Source organism: Leptopilina boulardi, unplaced genomic scaffold (genome assembly GCF_019393585.1).
Source record: "Leptopilina boulardi isolate dan_hultmark-lab unplaced genomic scaffold, ZJU_Lbou_2.1 LbouV2_30, whole genome shotgun sequence".
Lineage (NCBI taxonomy): Eukaryota > Metazoa > Arthropoda > Insecta > Hymenoptera > Figitidae > Leptopilina > Leptopilina boulardi.
In genome coordinates, this window is record NW_026137863.1 from 2554004 (window position 1) to 2579631 (window position 25628).

Genomic DNA, 25628 nt, shown 5'->3' on the forward strand with positions numbered 1-25628 from the left:
TGAGAAGGAAACAGTAAACAAAATATTTAATTTTTAATTTATATAATAAATTACGTTAATTAATTAATACAAAGTTTATAGCAAAAAATTATTATTCTCTTTTTTAATTGAATTTCTAAATATCAAAAGCATGAAAAATGATTAATTATTCAAAAATTCATATTTAATTATATCACTAATTTACATTAAATACATTATTTGCTCACTATTAATAAAAATTTATTTAAACTAGAGCAAAAATAAAAATTGTTTTATAAATACAAAAAAATAGAAAGTAATTAAAATTTAAAAAATAAAGAACAATTCAATTGTTAAAAATAAGTAAAAATTGATAGTGAATATAATATTTAAGTGTACAATAAAGAAATAAATCTTATCTAATAAAAATAAACGCCGCAGCAAAGTAAAAGAATATTCTGAATTTTGAAATCGCATTCAAAGGACAATTAAATGAATAGTGAGCGTTTACCTGGAAGGAGCAACAAACTCAAGGAATCTTTCGAGTCGTTCAGTTCGTGAGAAAGCGCAAGTAAACAACAATGAGTAATAAAATAAATTTCCCGACGAAACGATATTGCACAGAGATACAAAGCAAAAAAGAAAAACCTAACCTGTAAAGTTAAATTTTCGACAATATATATAGGTTTATAAGCAAACAAATTGTAACTATATAAAGCACAGGTATGTTTACTCCACATCAGATAATCACAAAAAAGGCCTCAATTATTTTTAAAAATATGTTTGTAAACAAAACAACGACTTTTTTGATCTAGAATCGCTCTTAACATCTCGACAAGTGTTAACTTCGTTGATCGATAATTACACAACCTGCACCTGTATATATTCTTTATAGTTCATGGAACCGACCTGCTTACATATATTCCCACACACTAATGAGACGAGAGAAAAAAAGAATAATTACTAATAATTTTCCTCGCGATTCCACCGACACTATTCATGGAAAAATTGTAACTTTTTTTTTATCGTTTTGGCGCGTAATGAAAAAATAGGGTTATGTACGTTTTCAGTTCTACTTTGCAAGATAGAAATTTTCTTTTAAAGAACACATTTATACGACAAAAGTAGAAAAAAAACTCACCTGTAGCGATTGTGATGCCAAGCAGAGCGATGAAAAAACCGGCCCGGAAGATCATCTTGAATTGGTATTGATTGGTCGTTATGGCTTCTGCGAAGAACACTACACAATTAAATAATTCACACAACTTTCCCTGTCACTGTTTCTTTAATTATAGAGAACAAAAAATCACACTTTATCACTGTTTCCTCGATGTACGGGACGTAACTTTGTTACCGGCTTGGCACAGAAACTTCCAGTTAGCTCGACGCACAAACACCGTCTGGCGCGCGTTTTCCTTTCGGATTCCTTCGTGCATACTCGGCCATGAGCCGAAAGTACCCGAACGAACAACCGGCCGTTATACCATTCTCAAAAAATTTAAACTCGTTTCACCTTCTCCCACGAACAATAGAGAACCTGCTGCTGCTGTGATTTTTTTTCAACTTTGAAACAAAATTCAAGTCAACTTTCATGGAAAATAGAGATAAAAGAGGTATACACAAAAGAAATAAGCCGTAATAGGAAGATGAAAGTCAACTGACGTGTGCTTCTAAATTTAGACGATTCTTCTCTATACAGTAAAATATGCAAAATTTTGATATTAGATTTATGAATAATATTGAATTTTACGTTTAGTAATTACGGAGGGGGCATCTGATTTTACTTGTATTTCCTAATTTTGTTTTTTAATATATTATAAATTTGTATATACCTATTTCATCAATATTTGTAGCAGCATATACTTCTATTTATAATATAATTGTCTTTTATTGTTTATCAATATTTCCCCTTGGTTGAATTATTCACCATAAGCATCATTCACTCGTTTACTTTGTTGCTAAAAAAAATTTTTTTTCAAGCTGCGCAGGTCATACGTCTGGAAGAGTCAACTGCTTACTGAAGTAGTGGGAGAAAACGACATATATTTATAGACGTTGGCAGCTAGAGCGCCGACCAATGAGCGTCTCACTGGAAGTGGCCCCGCCAATCAGCGCACAGCAGGCAAAAGCTCGAAGTATAAAAACTAACTTTTCTGGCGCGCACACTCAGTTCCATCCTGGAGGTCATTGAGGTAAAATCTATGTCGCTTGAAGAAATTTTTTTTTGAAAATTTTTAATTTAGCAAGCATCGACTTTCCCCCACTTTTTTGCAATAGAAGAGGAGAATTCAAGGACAAATGAAAAAAGAAGACCTGCTAAGCACCAAGTTTGGCAATACAGGTACTAAATATGAATAAATTGTCATTGTAAATCAAGAAGTATGAGAATAATGCAATTAATATAATTAATTGTGATTATTAAAAATATATTATAAATAATTTTTATATAGTTTTTTAAATTAGGAATTTCTTTTCTAATATTATTACTATATGAAATACTACTACTACTTTATAATTACCACCTGCCGGATAATATGACGTCATCGTACATATCAAGTGATAATTTAGTACATATATTTCTTCTATAGACGTGTATATAGATACATATACTAATACATACACTGATTTTTATACATATTCATATATGTATGTGTCGATAAAAGAAATACCTACCTGTGATGCAGAGGTGCAAATTTTGTGTACCTGTATGCGCGCGCATACAGGTATTTTTGTTAACATAACCTTTCTAATCATAGATTTCCATTACAATTGCAGTGCTTTCTATAATTTTATATTTCCTTTTTTGAATATTTTGTTTTATATTTTGAGTATATTTTTCTTCTTTTTTGGTTTCTTTGGTCAAGCCTATAGTAATGTTGGGATGTCAAATAAATGATTAAAAAATGTGTTTCGATTATCGACAAAAGTTGATGTGAAATTTCTTTCAATATTATTAGTGTTTTAATATAATAATGATAAATAAGTTATTGAGTTAATTAAAGTTTCTTTACGTTTGTCAGTGTGCGTGAAATATTTTTCAAAGAATAATCAATTTTAATAAGATTTATAGTTCCAAATCATGTTGTAAAAATGACAGGTTAAATAATCTGTCACAGTTTCAATTCCAATTTTAATCAATCTTTTTTTTTTTTTTTTATTTTTACAGTGGAAATTCAAATTTGGAAACACTGACGTGATGATGAAATGTGTTAATTACAGGACGCAAAGAAGGTAATGAGATTTAATTATATTTATCAAAAGAAAATTTATTGCATTGATTACTAACAAATTATTATCAATTTCTAACGATTTTTTAAAGAACTATTTATTCTTATTTAAAATACATTATTTGTGGTTAAAAATAATGTTAAATTAATAATATATTATTTTGCTAATTAAATTTAATATATATTTTTTTTAATTGTACGTTGTATATATTTTTTTTTAATTGTACGTTATATATTTTTTGTTTTAAATTAAATTGGATATTCTAATTAATTAAATCTTCAATAAGTTATACAAGTATATGACATATATGAACATCTTTTGGAGTTACATATATCATTAAATATATTTCGGTTGTAATTTATGAAAACTAATTATAGAGAATAGAAGCCGAGTTTCCTTTCCTACTCTCTGGAGTAGTCCCTAAGCACTTATAGTTCGTCCCTCGGTCCCTAGACACCCATTAAGAATTTCCATTACTTTTCCTGATAGTCCTGGGATTTTCTATACAATTTCAATTGAATTATTTGAACCGGAAAATGTTTTAAACTTTAAAACTATATACATATATATATTAAATATTAATGAAATTTCGAATACATTAGGAAAATAGATTTTTTTTTTCATTAATTAGTAAATAGAAAAAAAACTATTATCATTAATTTTCTTTATTATATGAAAAATTTGAAATATTTTCAACAATTACTATTTTATTTTATATATATATTGATTATTCAGAAGGGAATAATAATCCTGGTGAATGGCAACCCAATTTACGTATCGTCAATCAAATCATACAGATATTTTCATTCGTTTCATATATATACTATATATACATTTTGACTAAAATGTTTATCAAATTTCCTATATCAATATAAAATTAAATTTCCCATGAAACATAAAGTACATTTATATCAAAAATTGACATATTTATTTATAAAGCAACCTTTTATGTATGATAATTACTAAGAATCGATTTTTGTGTTTATATATTTTATAAATATATAGTTCTAATTATCGTTTTCGCATTCAATCAACTTGTAATCTTGTTATATGAATGTATCAGTCATTTTAATTGAAAATAGAATCCTTAATCTGACCGCAGGGATTTATGAATCTAAATTTAATGAACAGGTAAATTTAATGTAATTGTTAACGAATACGAAATTTGATATTTATATATTATTATTTAATTATTTCAAATCGAATTAAAAATTTTGCAATTAAATACCTTATTAATTTTTGAATATCTAATTAATTAGAGAATCAAAATTGAATATAATTATTATTTCAATTTCATGAAAATGACAAATGTCATATATTATTAATTGAAAGTCAATAATTAATTTCAAATGTGTATTATTAATTGAATTAATTTACAGTCTATTTTTTTATTTATTAATTATTAATAATTGTTAATTTATAGTAGATTAATTTGTTTAATCAAAAGACGATTATAAAAAATAATTTCTAAATATTATTAATTATTTTATTTATTTTAACATTATTTTTGATATGAAAAATGCAAGTATTTGGAAAATTATAAATTATATTCTATACCAGGCGCGCAACGTTATATATATATATATATTTTGTTAAAAACTAATTTGAGAAAAAGAAACTTTTAACGGAAAAGTTTCGTGGGGCGTTAATTACTAGTCATAGTTAATTGACAGGTGTGTGGACTATAGTGGTATGACGTACGGAAATTGAATTTCGATGACAAGCTCAAATTATTATTAATGAGTCCTTCTGTATGTTGCACACATCAATTGAAATGTCAATATTAGAACTTAATTATTATCATTCATTTACAGGGTGTCTACTAGTTCTGGAAATGTCCTGGAATGTCCTTTAAAGTCTTGGAATTTTAATTTTTGTCCTTGAGAATTTTTTATATTTTCCTTTTAAATTTTCAAAAATTTATAATTTTGTCAATCATGTTTAAAAAAAAATTCATTAAATAAGTAAAATCAAAATTTACTTAAGTAATTAATTAATTATTTTTTTTAATAATTTCTGAAAATAATAGTTAAACTAAAAATTTTTTTTATTCCTTATAAGGTCATCTAATTTAATGTCCAGGGAAAAATAAGAAATTTGTCCTGGAAAGTCCTGGAAAAATCCTGGAATTTTAATTCAGATTTTTAGTAGACACACTGATTTAAAATTTCCTCTCTGTATTAATCTTTTTCTTCTTTTGCATCTTCTTTTTCTTTTTTACAAAAATATATATATATTAATAATAATATATAATAATATAATAATAATAATAATAATAATAATAATAATATATTAATATTAATATATATATTAATTATTAAATTGAAATTCACAAATTTTTTTAATTAATTTTATTTGAAAATTCGTGGAATATCAGTTTACAAACAATATATATCTTGAAAGACATTGTAAATTCTTGGCTAAAACAGTTTCCATTATATTTCAGAGAAAGAACTTTTGCGGAATTGGGACTCTCTACTGTTTTCAATTTTCTGGTGAGGCGGGGTCTATTTTGTACAACATAGACGAAACTTGGTTTCGCGACAAGAAAAGTTGGTCTAATTCTCGAATTGTAACTAAATTACATTGGTTTAAAATCCACTTTTCCTGCGCAACTTTTCTTCTCTCTGATATTAAACCACCGGATCTTAAAATAATAAGTAAGTATAGAAAATTCTTAGTAAATAATTTTTTTTTCTTTACAAATATAATTTTACTCTCGTAAGAGGAATATTTTTTTTTAATATTCGCTCGATTCGTATAAGTTTTTCATATAAAATCAAAAATTACGACTATGATCTTTTCTTTATATTCAAATGCAAATGTAAATTATTCCAATTTTTTTTTTTTATTTTTAATATGTAGGTCAGAGAATTTTAGAAAGATAAAAAAAAAAATTTTTGATTTTTCAGGAACATAATGCATTATTCAATGCAAATGTTACAAGGAAGTCGATAATTGGACGTGCCAAGGAGCCATTGAATGTAGCGCACAATGTCGTCTGGCATCGATTTTCAATAGTCGGTTTTGACAGTCACTTTCATTTTGGAATATAATGCGCTTCCGATGCTTACAGGGCGAAAGAAATTATCCGACATTTTACAGAAAGACGTCTTCTTCGTGCAAGTCAACTTTTTGAAAAGGAGAAACGAAAAATTGAAGTAAAAATATTTTTTTTTTTTTATTTGCATCAAATAAATTTATTTCATTGGCGAAATATTTCAAAGTAGAAAGCTCCACTCATCTATTTTATATTAACTTTTAAGTAAAAAAACAACGACAGAGGAGAATAAATCAAATAATTTTACTTTTGAAAGGACTTTTATACTAAAAAAAAAAAAAAAAAAAAAAAAAATGTTGGATGAGATAGAACAAAAAAAAAATGTTCAAAGCATATAAATAGTGCATATAGAGAATGAAAAGGGACAGTGCGCAAATTCATATATGAATAAAGCCACAAATTGCATCCGACAGCTGTGGTTTTCATTGAGAGGCTGTAATAAAGCATTAATACGAGTAAAAAAAAAGGAAAAAAAAAAAAAATTCAACGAGGAAGTCGAGCGAGAAAAGAAGAGAGGGCCACTTTTGGACCCTCAGTCTTTTCTCATTTTATTCTAATTATGCCGACCGTATAATTGTGAAATGTTGACCACAAAATGTGCTCTAGAAGATCCCGACATTCCATTATACAAAAGGTATCCCGCGTTTCGACAAAAGCTCTACGAAATTCTCACATGTTCAAAGTTTACTAAATTACCAAGCACGAAAAGCTCTTACAATATCGGTCATTTCATAAATTAGCTATTAATTTGTTCTAAAATACGATGGTATTATAGTGGAATACGTTTTTTAAAAAAAAAAAATAGATTTTCTAAAAGTAATCATTTTTATTCTAAATAATTAGATTATATTTTTAAATAAATTCGAGAATTTAAAAAAAAATAGAGAACAGATTTTATTTTTTAATATAGGAAAAATATAAACATTGGGATAAAAAAAAATATAAAAGGAAAAAATTCATGTATATAGTATTAAAGAAACGAGAAGGCGAATGATGAAAGAAATATTTTGTTTTAAGCCACCTGATTGGCCCTTTTTTTTATACTATATAGAAATTCTCAGCTGAGGTCAAGAGGTCTTGTTGCAAGAAGTAGAGCTCGTAATTTATTTTGGTCAGCGAAAACAGTGTGAGACTGCAATGTGGCTGGCGGAAAGTAGAAAAGCACGAGGCAGGAATGAAGGAAGCGTGACGTTATTAACAAAAAGAAAAAGAAAAAAAAATACAACTCACAACTTAAAACGTGTGGTACCCTTGCTCGTATCGCGAAAAGTAGTTTCTACTCACTCTATTTTTTTTTCCTCTTATATAGACGAGAAAATCCCAAGATAACATTCAAAGGAAAATTTACCTATATAGTCTTTCCATAGTTACAAGAGCTTTAAATAAATTTTATGATAACAATTATCGAAAGAATTTGATCAATTTTATTATTATTTTTTTTTTTTTTGTAATTTGACATACATAAATGATGAAATCTTGTCATATATGTCACTTTGAGATTTATTCTCTCTGTTGATTGCTATCTCGTTTCTGAATGACGTTTGTTTCGCTCGGTTACATATTCATATCGTAAACGATCGTCAATTGAATAGTTTCTCTGTATGGCTAGAATTTTATTGTCTTTTTATGCGCTAATAAAAAAAACGCAGTATTTCATATTAAATTTAAAAAATCAGAAAGGTTTTTTTTTCAAATATATTTTGTTTCAATAGTTTCCTAATTGATTGAAATAAGAGTTGGAATTTTATTGGAAAAACATGAAAATTACATTTTATTTTACAAAAATTGATCAACACTTTTTCTTAATATTTGTTTTTATATGAAAATTAAATTAAAAAATATTTAATATATTTTTATTCAAATTATCATTTTTGCAAATTTATTATTTTATAATTTTCTATTTTTAAACAAAATTTTTAGAAAATTAAATTGTAATTTAGAAAATTAGAAAATTTAATTTTATAATTCATTTTTATCCAATTGTTTTTTTTATAAAAAAAAAATATATGCAATAATACAGAAAATATAAAAATCAATTTTTGTTTCAGAAACGTCAATGAAGAAATTTAACAATTTTGATGGATCAAGTTTCTAATCAATTTCGAATACTTAACGCTCTGGACTCTATATTTCTGCACGAAACTCGACATTCTGCTAAAAAAAAAAAACAGGAAAAAAGGAAAATGTTTGATGCAAAATATAGAAACGGATTCCTTTCATGTGGGGTAAATTTTAATTTCTATTAATTAAAAAACTCTAAAATATTTTTTATTAGCTAAGCGGAATATTTTACAATAGAGTAAATTTTTTTTCATATTTTACACGCAAACTGATTCTGAATTTAAATTTTAACACAAACTTTGAAATTGAATTTTTTTTATTGTTAAAAAAAAAAGGAAAAGATTTATTCTCTCCTAAACAAACATAAAGAATAGGAAAATATTAACATACTTTTACATATGAGGATCAAAGCACTCGTTTTTATTTGCATGTATTTCTTATCAGAATATTCATTTAATCAAAAGAAGAGAAAAATTTTTTACTTGGATATTTGTCTGAATTTTTGTTTCTTTTTATCAATAATTGTCAATAGAATTTTTTTAGACAAAAGAATTTTCATTTGACAAAAATATTATTTAATACTCGATTAATTAGAAATTATCATTTAAATTTCTGTTAAATAATGTTAAATAATATTTAGTGATTTTCTAATTTTCGTAACGTGTATTTTAATTTAGCATTTTAATTTAATTTCACTACTTGCACTGAGGAAATTATTAAAGTAATAAACGGTTATGTCAATGTGCAAAAAGCTAGCAACACTTTTGCTGCGTCTCAAACGCGCAGGAAATAGTTTCCTTGAAAATATTTTCCGACCAAAGTGAAACACACGCTGCGACCTACTCAAATTTAATATTATTTTCATTTTGCGAAGCAGATTCTCTTGTAGAAATATTTTTTTTTTTAATTTTTTTTCTTTTTTTTTTTTGAAGACACATTTTTAATATAAATAGATTTATTTACCCAGAAGGCTATAAACTTGTGCTCACAACATAAAATTATGCTTTTTTTAAAAAAAATCCAGGTTTTTTAAAAAAAGAAAAGAAATTTTTTATATGAAATATATTATTGGTAATAAATACTTAATAATATAAAATTTTTATTAGAATTTTAAAATAGAATTTAATGTTTCATGTGTAGGTTGAAAATATCGATTTAAATTCTTTACAGCAGTTGTGTTACAATGATGGATGGTCGTCTGGTTCAGACACGGATTATCTCAGCGTTAGCATTTTTTAAAAGAAAAGAGTTTAAAAAATTGTCAATATTATACAGAGCATTAGGCGGGGAAATTTTTTTTTTTTTTTGCATTTACATTCGAGATAGTTAATGATTTATTAAAAAATTGAATAGTAACGATTTTTCTCATTTATTCGTAAATTCTATTTAGACGTACCGTTTTTTTTTTTTTAAATGACAATGAGAAATTTTTTTTAATATTTCACTTTGTAACATCAAACCTCAGGGGATTTTAAAAATGCATAAAATGAGGTTTTTAACAAACTTCCTATAAAATGTATATAAAGAGTGAAATTGATATTTTTATGAACAAATAAAACGTTTCCATTGTTGTATTTAGATTTCTCGTTAACAAAACATATTTTGCTTTAAATTACAAAGGTATTGAAAAGCATCAGTTATTTTGATTTATATTTCAAAACGAATTTTATATTTAAAATTTCTTTTATATCAATTATAATATATATTTTTTTAATATTCATATATTTTTTTTAAAATTCTCTTTATAATTTTTAATAGAATAGAATGATTACAAATTTTTTTTTGTATAAAATTCATTTTTACAATTTTTTACTTTTTAAAAGTTTTCTGTTGAATTTAAATTAAAGTACGGTGTATTAAGATCAAAGGTACTTTACACTAACATTGAAATCCTCAAAAAAACTAAAAAATTTTTTCCATGAATTTATCTTGTGTAATTTAAAATCTAAAATTTTGATTAAAAGAAAGAATGCACATATAATCCTTTTGATAAAAAAAAATCCATATCATTTAGTTTATGTAAATAGAATATATATATATATATATATATATATATATATATATAATATAAAAAAAGTAAAAACCATATGTAAAGAGAAATTAATTGCTCACAATATTTTTTCTCGTTAAGAAAATATCAAATAATATAATGTTGGATATGATCCTTCATAAAACAAATATTTTTTTTTTTTTTTTTTTTTTTAATTTTAATTTGCAAACGAAATGAAAATATTCTATGAAATGGGAATATTTAAACACATTTTTCATATTTGATTTTTACTAATTTACTTTTACTTTAAATATTTGAAAGAATTTTTTTAAAATTGAAATAATTAGAAAAAATTGAATAAACAAATATATTTAAATAAAAATGATTCTATTATTTATTAAGAGAATAGAATATTTATTTAACAATTAATGACAAATTTCATTCATGTTTTGTAAATTAAAATCAATTCTGACTTTTAAATTTAGAATTTTTCTCTCATATAGGCAAATCATTCAGAATTGATTTTGCGAATTGTTCTTAATTGAGCCATTTCTTCCGCGAGTAGAAATTCGCATGGATCTCTGATTTATAGGCAGATAAATTCTATAGGAAAAGCATCCGCGAAACTCGGATAGTTATTGATTGATAAACCTACATTATACGTGTGCCGAACTCATCAGTCCCCTCCATGTGACTCGTAAAACTTTTATATTCCACAAAATGAGCGTAGGGAGCTATATCTATATAACGATATATATATATATATATATATATATATATATATCTAGCGACACGAGTTTATTACAAACCGATGTCGACCTGTCAATGCTTATTGAATCTCATTCAGATTCCAACTCATTCATTTGAAAGGTTGGATTTTTTTATTTGAAAAAAAAAAAAAATTATATTGTTACAATTTTATAAAATTTACTAATGAAGTTTCCCGACTATTATATCTTTTATATTTGTATACAATATTAATATAGAAAAATTAAAAATAAATTTTTGTTTCAGGAATTTTTGGAAAGAAATTCACAATTTTGGAAAAGAAATTTTGAAGATTTAACAAATGAGGAAAAGCAAAATATGATGAAGAATGGATAAAGACGACTTTTTATTCAAATGGTGAGCTTCATTTCTCTAAAAAGTATACAAGATGCATTTACAGAATTTTTGAAAATAATATATTTTTTATGAAAAAAAAAAAATATATGAAATGAAAATGATTCGAAAGTATACGTCGCAATTCAAGGGAATTTCATTCCATCGTTAAAATCACACCGATGAATTCACCACGTATTCTATCTCTCTCTTTCTCGTCGAAAACCATCCGCAAGTCTGCATTTTATGTGCCGAGGATTTTGCAAATCTATTCTAGTAACGAAAAGTATGATCATATGATTTTAATGTAACATAAAATACACATGTTTCTATATGGCGAACACACACACACACACACATATATATATATATATATATATATATATATATATATATATATATATATAGAGTCATTGCAGAGTACGATTTTTTGAATTTTCACGAAAATGGAAAAATTGTGTGATCGTAAGTGGATATTTTCTTTTTTTTTTTTTTATTTTATTTAATACCAGAGATCGTTTTGTCTCTCACGAAAATTGCAAGAAATTCTCTTTTATATTTAATGCTATCGATAAATTTCAAATTGTAAATTTATTCCTGAAAACGTTAGCATAAAAAACCGAAGAGGAAATTAATTTTTCTTTATTTTAAAAATTAATTAGTCAAATTTTAATATTGTTAGACAAATAAATATACGAGAGAAATGCAATTCGCTTTATATATATATATATATATATATATATATATATATATATATATATGTAATATTTCATTTTGAACTTTTGTTCAAAACTGTTAGTGTGAAATGTAGAATAACGTGAAGTCTTGTAGCATATGTGTGTATCCTGGTGGCAAACCGGAAGTGGAAATTTTCACTTTAGCAAACGCTAGCAAGAGAGAGAGGCGATTTAAAGCTAAATAATGCCACATTTGGCGAAACGCGGAAAATGAGAATGAAAATCTACTGTCTCTTCTTTTTAGAATTAGAAGATAATAGAAGGAAAGAGACATTGTTGTGTGTGTGTGTTACGCCATTTCCGTAAATTTAATGCACGTGCTTTAAGAGGTCAGGTAGTAGCTCCATTCATTGTAGTTTCCGAATTTTCGATGTCGATGCTGGTTGCGCGCTCACCCGTGTTTTCTTATATTCTCTTTTCTTCTTCTTTTTCTTTTACTCTCAGTTGCTTTTGTTCCCTTTTTCTTGAGTGCAAACCTCGCGCACGCAGACATGGAGCTGACAGTCACAAGAATTATCCGTGAATTACACCAAAACCAAGGCACATTGTCATTATTTATCGTGCTATTTATCATTCCTCAAGATAATACCATATATAAGTCGTATCATGGTGAAACAGGGTAAATTATGTGGCAATGCCCGGAAGCAGTTGTGTGTGGACCATTTTATATATGCGCGCGGTTACGCCATATATACCTTGGAAAAATGAGAACGAAATTTGTTTTCTTAATGTTTTCATGTCGCGGTTATAATATGCGCTTCAGTTAAAGACATTTAAGAAATGTTTATTATAATACAAAATTGCAATAGGAGCTATCTTTTTTTTATGACAATTTTTTGTCAAAAGTTTATCAACTAATTGATCAATTATTATTATTGACTCAATTATTATTGAGAAATATAAATTTGAAAAAAAAATTTATTTGATTTAAATACTCTATACTCTATACTCTATATCGTATTTGTTTCAAATAGAGAAATTATTGGTTCAAATACAATTTATTTAATTCAAATAAAAATTATTTGGTTCAAGTAAATATTTATTTGGTTCCAGTAAATATTTATTTGGTTTAAGTAAATATTTATTTAGTTCTAGTAAATCTTTATATGGTTCAAGTAATAATATTTATTTGGTTCAAGTAAATATTTATTTGATAATATAGTCAAGTAATCATGTATTTGAATCAAATAAATTTTTTTCTCAATGTACTAATTAATTAATATTTAATTAATAATTTTTAATTTTATCTACATGGGCTAAATTTAATATTAAATTATAAATTTATTTTCTAAATTTTCCACATTCAAATGTGAAATGATTTTCCATATTGTGTCCATTTTTCCTCCTTTTCTTATCACAAAAAATTTATATCTTCTTTATCACCCCCGCATGGATCTGATTCTGTAAAATAGCAGGAAAAAAAAAATTCAACATAATTCGTACAAATTTTATGTACTGTGAGCCACGTAATTATTTGAGTAAAAAACAGTTAATAAAAAAATAGCTCTGGGATATATAAACGTGAAAATAACATTTCTCTATTTTTTTATTTAGTGTGCGAATTTTTGATATTAAATACAAAATACTAGTGAAAAATTTTTAATTACGTAAAATTAAATTTCAAAAAAAAAAAAAATTGAAGAAATTTTAAAAAATGAAGTTATCTTGTAATTACGGATATACAATCATAAAAAAAAAAAATTTATATATATACAGAATTTTTACTTTTATCAATTTTACATTCGCGAACAGCTCCGTTTTCTTTCGCGTTCGACAGCGAGCGCGTCACGCTACATTTAGCAATTATATCGTGATTTGTGCTTGTCCCACGATCCGGAAATGAGAAACGAAGGTGAATAACCCTTTTTCACCATCAATAATAACTGTTTCCCTCTTTTCGTATACAGCCGAAAAGCCTCTTTTGACTTTTAAAAAGTCCTCAAAAGTAAAAAAAAAAAAGTTTCCTTTTGGCCCCGAAAAATATTTTTGACTTTTATTTTCATTAAAAAAAAAATTTTCAATTGGCTGTATAAAAAAAGAAATTTTCTTTTTTTTTATCTAAAAAAAGAAATTGTTGAGCATTTATTAAAAACAATTTTTAGTTTCCATTTCCAGTATATCGATAAGCGTTTTATTCAACTTTTTCGATATGCGCAGTTTATATGCGAAAAAAAACACACAAGAAAACCTTTAAAAGTAGGTCAGAGAACGAAAACGCTAAAAGCGTTTTGAAAATCGAGGTATAAAACTCTCGCTGCTGATTTCGGTTACAGCTCTTGGCGAAAATCTCGGTATACTTTTTTTTTTTTCTTCTTTTTTTTCTCCTCGGTCCCGCGCGCTAAACTTGCGCGCAATGTTCTTATATATATATATATATAGCCCTGATTGCAAAGCGAGAAGCTCAGGCCTCTCGCAATAATATTCCAGTTTTCAACTCAATAAGCACTTGATTAAAATGTGCTCTCCCGAACCCCGTACAACCAAGTAATTTGAAAATGAGACGGTTTTGGAGAAAGTTTAAATGTGATATCGCTATTACTTTGTTGTTCTTGCTTGACTATAAAGACCAAGGCAATATATATTGCTATTTTCAGCGGTTTCCCACTAATGAATATTTTTCCTTTAAAATGTTTGTTCAGAGAATTTTATATAGAAAAACTTTTGCTTTTCTCATAACAAATTTTTCAATGAGAGAAAGAGAGAGATTTAATTTTAGAATTTCAATTTTTTTTTATTGAATATAAAAATTAAAAAAAAATTTTTTTTTTTAATTTTAAAATTACGTTTTATTTGTGGATCAATTTATGAAAATTAATAATTGATTTTCATTTATATATATAAATTTTTTTTTAATAATGAATGGAAAATAGAAAACTATTTAATTTCTTAATATTTTATATTTAATCGAATCTTGATTATCTATATTTGAAATTATAATTAACGATATTTTCATATAAATTAGTCGATATTTTTCATTTATATATGACGAATTATATTTTCCCAATATCTTGTAATTATTTTTATAATTTATTTTTTTGTCAAAGAAGGAGAATATAAAAATTATAGTAAAATTAATTAAATTTTTTATAAAAATTAGTTTGATTACAAAATTTTGAAATTTTTTTTAATTTTGATATTTTTAAAAATTTGCGATTTATACAAACGTGGTTTTTTTTTTTTTAATTTAAATATATTTTTACTATATTTCATTCAATAATTCGAATATTAGAAACATATTTGATGTTTGATACGATGGCTTAACGATCCGATACCCAACATTCATAATGGTAATTAGCTGTCGATATCAGTCAAAGTACCAGTAGACTCGCGTGAATGCCAATCTGTCATCGCTGCTGCGTTCGCATTGAATTTCAGAATAAATCCCATTCGTATATATATAGAACGCGCATGAACTATACATTGAATGAATTTTCAACTTGGTACTACCATTGATTAATTTTGATTACACTTTTATAATAGAATAATAATCAATATCTATTAGAAAAAAAAATCTTCAATACTAAAAAAGAAATTTCTTTTTTCTTTCAGAAACAAACTTGCAGATAAGAAAGGACCATAATAAAGTAATGCATTGTGCATGTCGACTATTTTATATCTTTTGCTCTATATGCCAAGCATTCATCATACAACGTGAACAAACAAGGTCTGTATTCGTTTTACTTAAAAAAGAAAAACATTTCTTTTTACTAAAAAAAGTTCTAAAACATAATTTGTCACTTATTGTTAAAAAAAAAGTTTTTTTTCTATAAATATTTAAAGTTTAAAAATTAAAAGTTTTAAAATTGAGAAATTATAAGTTTAAAGTTCATATTTCAAATTATAACTTAATCAATAATTATATATATATATATATATATATATATATTTTTTTTTTTTTAATTGTGCGCTAATTTAGGAATCGTCGTGTATAAAATATGAAATGTGACGACAATGATTTACATATAGAGATTATTGAAATCCGATAGGAACATGGAATATTCTTATCGGATAACTAAAACGATATATGTATATACTGTACCATACGCGTATATAGGATATAATATAATGAATTAATTAAAGCAAGCTAAACCACTATACAATATTTTACACAGTTAAACTATTTTAAAACGCGCAGCATTTTTTTTCAGGCATTTGAAAAAGTTAAAAATTTATAACAGATATTAATTTTTTATAATGAATAATTGATAAAAATTTTTTTTGTTATATTTTAAATTTCATTAATTTATATTATTAATTATGAATATATATATATATATATATTAAGAATCCCTAGTTAAATATATATATATATGATATATCATATTTCATAGATTCAGCACGTTTATTAATAATGAAATTGTGCGAATTCAGTTCATTATAAACGTGTGTAATGGAAATTAATGTCCATATATGCCGTACAATGACGTCAATAATTAACTGAGGTTGAACCACATTTAATTAATGCGAGCAATTGAACTAAATAACTGATAATAATATATTATTGTATTTTCCTATATTTATTTAAAAAAATTCAATCACATAACATAAATTAGCCAAGTTCGTCACTGTGTTTATGTAATGCAATCCACATTTATCTTAATTTTTCATTTAATTAAGCGAATTTTCATTTTTTGTGAAAAAAAATTTTCTTTTCAATTTGAAATTTTATTGAATTTTATTACAGTGACAAGTGTTTTCTTTTGATTATAAAGCTTGTAAAAATAAAATTCCGAGTCAATTAACAGGACGTCAGATGCGATTAATAATTTCACGAGTTCCGTTTCATTCTCGAAGCTCAACAGTCAAGGGAAAGAGAGTCGAGAAAACATAGAGAAAGAAAGAAAAAAAGGAGAGAGAGAGAGAGAGAGGGAGAGAAAGGAAAGTTGGCAGAGAGAAAAGCGAAAAAAGAGGTTGCAATGTAAGCAAATAGTCGTCTTTGAACGATGGTATGAGTAACCAACCCTTCTTTCTACCTCTTTGCAACCATGCGCCGCACCTTCTTTTTCTGCATCTACCCTTTTGCAAGCCTCTCCAACTTTAGCTCCTCGCAACTCTCTCTCTCTCTTTCTCTCTCCCGTCTCGACTTCCAACATTCACCATGCAAAAAAGACGTCACGATTCACTGCTCCCAATGACTTTCCTTAGACTTTTCTTTTACCTAAACTATATATAATATAATTTTTCCAATTCGAAATATTTTGGCATTTGACTCCTTAAAAAAGATGTGTTTGATTTTTATTTTTTTATTTATTTATTTAACCCCTTGACTGTTGACGAGATTTCCACTATTTGGGCCAAAAGTGTGTTGAAAAAAATTTTAATGAATTTTTATGAAACTTGGTATCTTAAGGTTTTCAGGATCGCTGATTACGAACCTAAGGTCGGTTTTCAAAATTCAAAATGACGGATCCAATATGGCGGACGACAATTTGAAAATATAATGCAATTCGCTTGAAAATGGGTACTCGGGGGTTTTTGGGGTTGCTGATTACGAATCCCATGTTAGTTTTTTAAAATTCAAAATGGCGGATCCAATATGGCGGACGACAATTAGAAAATATAATGTAATTCTCTTAAAAATGGGTATGATGTCTTATTCGTAATCAGCGACCTCGAAAACCCCCGAGTAACGAGTTTCGAGCGAATTGCATTAGATTTTCAGATAGTCGTCCGCCATATTGGATCCGACATTTTGAATTTTAAAAATCTGATGTCATATTCGGAATCAGCGACCCCGAAAACCCCTGTGTAACGAGCTTCAGTCGAATCCGATCAATTTTGAAAAATTTTCCGCCATAATGGATCCGCCATCTTGAATTTTAAAAAACTGATATCAGATTCGTAATCAGCGACTCCGAAAACCCCTGAGTAAACATTTTCAAGCGAATTGTATCATATTTTCAAATTGTCGTCCGCCATATTGGATCCGCCATTTTGAATTTTGAAAAACCGACCTCAGATTCGGAATCAGCGACCCCAAAAACCTTCGAGTAACCAGTTTCAGAAATAATTGAGATGTTTTTCATCATTTTTTTTAAGTTGCGCATATATGTGTAAAAAGCACTTTTGGCCAGTTTTAGTTTTACGCATATATGCGTCAGCGAGAGGCAACGGGTTAAAAAATAAATCAAAAAAAATTTTAGTTGCAATTTTAATTGACTCTTATAATTAATTTATTAATTAGAAAAAATTATTTGAAAACATAATTTTCTGGATTAATTTTTTTTTTTCGCTTTCATAATCAGTAACAAGAATAATTGAGGTATTCAATTTAATATAACCGACGAAATGAAAAAGTAGATTATGAGGGAACAATTTTCATTTTAAAGGTGCGCGAGGATACGAACTTGTAAAAAAAAAAAAGTTTTATATATGATGGAAGAGAAAAATAAATTTTTGTAAAAAAAATTTTTGAAATTAAAAAAGAAAACTTGTTATTTATTTAGTGAGATTTTTTTTACGTTTTTTTTTTGAAACTAAAAATCAAAATTTTCTAATAATATAATATATTAATATTTAATAAATTAATATTTGCTGTTAAATATTTAATATTTAATATCATTATAAGAACTGTGTAAAGTTTTATTTTCTAATTTGTTTACTTATTCCGTATACCTGACGCACAGAAGTCAGGTATATACAAAAGGTTAGATAAAATTCAACGCTGTCCTTGCATATACATACAAGAAGGAATTTCTCTTTGTTTACTCTGTTAGAAATACTTTCGTAAACCTCAGTAAAATACAGAAGCAGTGAACATAAGTTTGATAACAAAAGTAAAATTTTTTTAACCAAACAGATTTCTTCTCATAAATCGAAAAATTTATGCTTATAATAAAAATAATAATTTTTCTTTTTTAAACTTTCTAAAAACAGAGTGGTTTACTTAAACTTTTTTACTTTAAAAAAAAAAAAAAGATAATCAAATTTTCAATTTATTGTCTTGAAAAATAATTAAAATTTTTTAATTTAAATATAGTCTTAATAAAAATCGAATAAATTTTTTTTATTTCAGCTCACAGTTATTCAAGCAGTCGTAAATGGACAGAAAGAAGAATACAAAAATAGGATTCAACATACTTCTGGTTTCTGCAAAAAGGAGAATTTTCCTCAACTGAAGAAAGATGGAGAGAAAAATTTCCCACAACATTTTCAGTCTTCAACAACGTTGGAATCATCGATCGGTGAGTCATTTACTGGCAAAAAATTATACTTAAAAAAGCTTTTCATGTATTTTGGGACAATTTTCAATTATTAAATTAGCAAAAAATTTATAATTAATATTAAAAAAAATTTTTTTAATTATTTATTAAAAAATCGAAAAGTAAAAAAATCTATTTTAAGGGCATTTCCACGAGAACAATTGAATTTTCGTTCGTGCGTCACGATGACTAAAACGGCTGTATCTTTTTTCAATTTTCTTATAAAATTGGAAACGTTTCTATTTTGTTATCTTTTTGCAACGAACAAAAAAAAATTTTATTTTATAATAATTTCAAAAAAAAAAAGTTACAGACAAATTTAGGCTTCGTGACGCATGGACAGAATGTCCGCTTTTTCATGGAAATGTCCTTAAGACAAAATAAATAATAATAATAAATATTAATTAAAATTTTACTATTGTAGGTATTAAAATTATTGATTAAAAATTTTGGATAATTATATTAAAATTGTTGATCCGAAAATTATAATTTTTGAAAATAATTTTATAAATAGTAATAATTAAAGTTAAATGTCTTTGATTAATTTTTATGAATATTAAAAATTATTCGTTTGATTACTAAATGATTGCAAAATTACTTATTGGCTATTAGATATAGTACACGCCTGTAAGTTAAGCTGATGATTAATCAAATACAACATGATGTTGTCCCAACAATACATGATCTGCTTGCTTTGATGCAATTAGATAGAAGAGCTTTAGCTGCTTGGTTAGCCAAAGATCAACCATCTGCCGTCTACAGACCTTTAATTTATTCGTTAGTTTATATATACAATATCGAGAATACACCTGCGATTATCCCTCGTGTATAGGGAAAAAAAAAAATTTACAACTGGAAAATTAATATCATTATATTAGCCCCATTATAAAACAAATATTTGAAATTTTCTATGCTGCAAAAAAATTTGTTTTCAATTCTTTTTTTGAAATTTTTAATAAAAAATTAATAAAATTTAATCCAACTGCATATTTACGAAACTATAAGTTGGACAAAATTTTATTTTCAACCATCAGTTTTTTTCCAAAATGGAAAATTAAATTATTCTGATTTGATTAATTATTCATAACTAGTTATTAATTCCAATATATTTGATTATTTAAATTATTCTGTTTGATTAATTTAAAATGCAGTAAATATAAAAATTGCACCATTTTTTCCATTTTTATAATCGGTTAAATAATTTATATATTTATCTTTTATATGCAAAAATTAGAATTTAAAAAAAAAAGAAAGAATGAAAAATAGAATTTTTGAAAAAGTAATTTTTATTATTAAAAATTGATTTGTCGAGTTTTTGGAAATAAGTTACATAAGTAATGATTCTGGTAGTGACATTCAATATCACGATAACAATCATGCGGTCTCTATGCTCCATACCCTAACGGGTTGATCTCGTCCACCTTTGTGACAAAAACAAGACGAATGGACCGGCCATCTAGAGCAGATAGCTCCTAATACACTGGCTGAAGTTTAATCGAAATGTCGTTTCGACAAAAAAAAAAGAAAAAAAAAAAAAGATTCAGAGAGATTGGTTATAAGTCACGGATAATTTTCCCAACTCTCATTGTGCATTCAAGAGACGAACTTAATTTCAGATTAAAATTTCAAATCTAAATTTAAATAACCTCATTCGTAATAATATTTTTCTTCAAATATAATAATGTTCACATGTCGCATTTATTTAATTTCTATTATACTTTTTCGAAAATTCATTTTTTCATCTTTAATTTTCTATAATTAAAATCGAAAAAATAGACTTTGAAGAATTTATCAAAAAAAAAAAAGAAAAAGGATAGATTTGAAATTTTCAGAGAAAATTTAGCAGGGATCGAGGCATGAAGCCGCCTACTTGATGTGTCTGACTGAAATATTAATTTTCTACTTTCCACCCTTACACCTTTTTGGTTCTTGATGCTTTGCATTTTCTTTTCTCTCGACCTCAATAATGTGGAAGCTCGCTTTCTTGACTTCTTTAAGATGTTGTCACTCAAAGAATTGAATACCCTCTTTTTTTTATCGCACTTTTGAAATTATTATTATTATTTTTTTTAATCAATGCAAATGTTTATTTTATACAAAATATCATATTTTTTGGTAGAAAAAATATAATTTTTTTTTCGAAATCGCATTTGTCATTTTTCTTTGTATTAAATGTAATAAATACTTTTTGGAAAATAATTTTCATGTAGAGATGAGAAACACCTAATTGGAATATCTTGTAGTGCATCTTAGTTACAAGGGTTTGATCTTCCGTTAGACTTTCATGAAAGCATACCAAACGTCTCAGACGAATCCCATTCTCCTAATAATGCCTCACAACCAATATACTAATTTTCCTAATTACCAACTATCTCAAAAATTTATTATACAATTTCGTTGAAAACATTCTCTCTAATGAGCTATATACTCTCTCATAATTTCAATTATATATTTATAATAGAAAGGCTTTATTCCCATAAAGGAGTTAATTGTCTTTAAAATTCGTATTTTAGGGTTCAATTCAGTTTGAATTTCACAGAATTTGAATTTAATCATTTTTACCCGCATAGGGTTGAAATTTGGTACAAATTAAATTTTAGGAAAAAATGTTGCTTAGCTATTTTGACCTAGAGGGCTGAAATTTGGTACAAATTTGTAATTATTTGTAGAACAGGAAAAATATAACTTACAATTAACCATTTTTACCTAGGGGGCTGAAATATGGTACAAATTTGTAATTATTTGTAGAACAGGAAAAATATAACTTACAATTAACCATTTTGATCTAGAGGGTTCAAATTTGGTACAAATTAGATTATAGGAAAAAATATTGCTTAGCCATTTTGACTTAGAGGGCTGAAATTTGGTACAAATTCGATTACAGGAAAAATATAACTTTGACCATTTTGATTTAGAGGGCTAAAATTCGGTACAAATTAGATTACAGGAAAAATGTAGCTCTGTCCATTTTGACCTAGAGGGCAGAAATTTGGTACAAATTCGATTATAGGAAAAATATAACTTTGACCATTTTGACTTAGAAGGGCTAAAATTCGGTACAAATTAGATTACAGGAAAAATGTATAGCTCTATCCATTTTGACCTAGAGGGCTGCAATTTGGTACAAATTCGATTACAGGAAAAATTTAACTCTGAATATTTTGACTTAGAGGGCAGAAATTTAGTACAAATTAGATTACAGGAAAATTTAGCTTTGACCATTTTGACCTAGAGGGCTATAATTCGGTACAAATTAGATTACAGGAAAATTTAGCTTTGACCATTTTGATCTAGAGGGCTGAAATTTGGTACAAATTCGATTACAGGAAAAATATAACTTTGACCATTTTGATTTAGAGGGCTAAAATTCTGTACAAATTAGATTACAGGAAAAATGTAGCTCTGTCCATTTTGACCTAGAGGGCAGAAATTTGGTACAAATTCGATTACAGGAAAATTTAGCTTTGACCATTTTGACCTAGAGGGCAGAAATTCGGTACAAATTAGATTACAGGAAAATTTAACTTTGACCATTTTGATCTAGAGAGCAGAAATTTGGTACAAATTTGATTACAGGAAAATTTAGCTTTGACCATTTTGACCTAGAGGGCTATAATTCGGTACAAATTAGATTACAGGAGAAATGTAGCTCTGACCATTTTGACCTAGAGAGCAGAAATTTAGTACAAATATGTTATCGCATGTACAGTACAGAAAAAAATTTTTACCAAACCGATTGAAATTATTTCTGATTATAATAATATAATATAACACCTTTTATTGCAAAAAATGCGAATACAATTGAAAAAATAATTAAATTAAAATTACACGATATTTTGGTTTTTCACAATACTTTCGTTAAGAGTTTCTTTTGTGGTTCGCGAGTTGAAAGGCGTGTGCGCATCTTTCGTGTGAATATACACATATATAGGGGTTGTCTGCATTACATTGATTAAGGTGAAAAATTACTGTGTAAAAGGGGTCGAGGAACCGCGAGAAGATGAGATACCACAAAAGGGGCGGATGCAAGTGTAAGTGTACTAAGATTATTTTCCTCCTTCGCTGTTTCACCCTGTTGCGAGCAATACACCTCTCCTTGGCAACCTCCAACGCAATAAGAAAAGCAACACAACCAGGATTTAATATGACGTGCACTCTGTTATTGCTGGAGCTTGTCTTTCACTTCCATATGTATACCCCTTTATACGACCTACTATATATGTTCCTTAAATACATATATATATATATTTTTTTTTTCTTTTTCCTTTTTTTTATTCTTTTCTACACTGGGTGAAGAGGAATTTCTAATACATGCAAGATTTCAATATCCTTATATATTTTTCTTTTTTCGTTTCTTTTCAAATTTTTCTATCTTCAATTCTGAGACACATTCTTTCTCTGTTCATATATATATATATAAACGGTTCTTTCTTGACTAGTGCAGAGTTTGGATTTTAATATGGCGTGTTCTAGCTATTATTTGCAGGCTGCACAGATATATTCTGTTCTAAAGTGTGAAACGAGGGACATGGCTGACTAAATTCATGAGCACAAAAGTCCCTTTTGGAAATTTGTGAACTTGTGACAGTTTTGAGAAAAATGGGTATTTAATTTTTTTTCGTTCTCTTTCAAAAAAGGGCAACTTTTTTTTGTTTTCCGATATATGTGCGCATAAATTTCTCATATATTATAATAATTAGCAGTTAAAATTTTTAAGGAATTTCATTACACAGAAAATAAAAAGGCATTAAAATAAGCTACAACGCTTATTATTTTAACCCAATTTTGATTATTTTAATCCATTTTTGTATTAAAATAAGCAAAATTGGATTAAAATAATAAGCGTTGCAGCTTATTTTAATGCCTTTTAATTTTCTGTGTAGATATAATTTAGACGAATTTTTGTTTTCCGAATAATTAGAAAAATTCACGAAAATTCGTTCGTTCTTTTTTATTTCATCTTGAAAAAAATCAATTGCTAATATCTTGTTAAGGTATAGGAAATGTTATTTCAAACTCGATGAAGTAGAAAGTATATAGTGTATAGAAAATCTATTTTTGCTTTTAAATATCTAATTATACCGCTCAGGTTCTTTATATATACTGAAAGTTAAACCGATAGCAAGACATGGATAAAAGTAAAAGAGTTGACTAATGTCTTTTCTTATATGTTATATATATATATTTGTAGAATGTCTTCAAGTATTGAAGCCTCAGAAAGGTATAAAAAAAAGTGATGTGGATTGATAGAATGGCTTTTCATCACATCGATTAGTAGGTGAATATCGAACCCATAAGACAGCCAGACAAGATGATAGTTGACAGGGGTTTCATACGTTTTTCCATTAAAATGTCTTATATCTTTTTTTAAACGATTTATTTCTTCACGTCTTTAAAAAAAACTTGATTTTTCAAAATAAGAGAATAAAAAGAGATTTGGGATTAAATATATTATCTATACATTTTTTTTTATAAGTAGAAAAGGTCATTTTAGGTCCAGACATATTTTTTCCTGTCTGTAAATTCGATATTAGTAGAGAAAGACTGTATCAGTCGGACAAGCTTTTTTCGAAAATATTTCTAATACAGAAATTATTGGTTTAAATACAGTTTTGTTTAATTCATATAAGAATTATTTGGTTCAAGTAAATATTTATTTGGTTCCAGTAAATATTTATTTGGTTCCAATAAATATTTATTTGGTTTAAGTAAATATTTATTTGGTTCGAGTAAATCTTTATATGGTTCAAGTAATAATATTTATTTGGTACCAGTAAATATTTATTTAGTTCCAGTAAATATTTATTTAGTTCCAGTAAATATTTATTTGGTTTAAGTAAATATTTATTTGGTTCTAGTAAATCTTTATATGGTTCAAGTAAATATTTATTTAGTTCCAGTAAATATTTATTTGGTTTAAGTAAATATTTATTTGGTTCTAGTAAATCTTTATATGGTTCAAGTAAAAATATTTATTTGGTTCAAGTAAATATTTATTTAGTTCCAGTAAATATTTGTTTGGTTTAAGTAAATATTTATTTGGTTCTAGTAAATCTTCATATGGTTCAAGTAATAATATTTATTTGGTTCCAGTAAATATTTATTTGGTTCCAGTAAATATTTATTTGGTTCTAGTAAATCTTTATATGGTTCAAGTAAAAATATTTATTTGGTTCAAGTAAATATTTATTTGGTTCTAGTAAATCTTTATATGGTTCAAGTAATAATATTTATTTGGTTCCCGTAAATATTTATTTGGTTCAAGTAAATATTTATTTGGTTCAAGTAAA

The 25628-nt window shown here is 26.2% G+C and overlaps 1 protein-coding gene and 1 long non-coding RNA gene across 6 annotated transcripts in view; one reads left to right on the top strand and one right to left on the bottom strand.

Moving 5' to 3' along the window:
* LOC127282451 (fasciclin-3) overlaps window positions 1-1363 on the bottom strand; it is a 323057-nt gene extending 321694 nt beyond the window's left edge. For 2 of the 5 annotated variants that reach the window (XM_051306691.1, XM_051306688.1), the window contains exon 1: window positions 1100-1363. In XM_051306691.1, the coding sequence (XP_051162648.1) occupies window positions 1100-1154 (55 nt within the window). In that variant the 5' untranslated portion in view covers window positions 1155-1363. The remainder of the gene's footprint in view (window positions 1-1099) is intronic. The other 3 variants (XM_051306689.1, XM_051306692.1, XM_051306693.1) reach the window with 2 other exon arrangements.
* A 118-nt stretch (window positions 1364-1481) lies between these two features.
* LOC127282452 (uncharacterized) lies at window positions 1482-20299 on the top strand. Its single transcript, XR_007843204.1, has 9 exons — window positions 1482-1571; window positions 1939-2299; window positions 3125-3189; window positions 5633-5846; window positions 6099-6347; window positions 8296-8472; window positions 11313-11423; window positions 15686-15800; window positions 19152-20299. It is a non-coding gene; the product is annotated as an uncharacterized LOC127282452 (long non-coding RNA).
* The last annotated feature ends 5329 nt before the right edge of the window (window positions 20300-25628 follow it).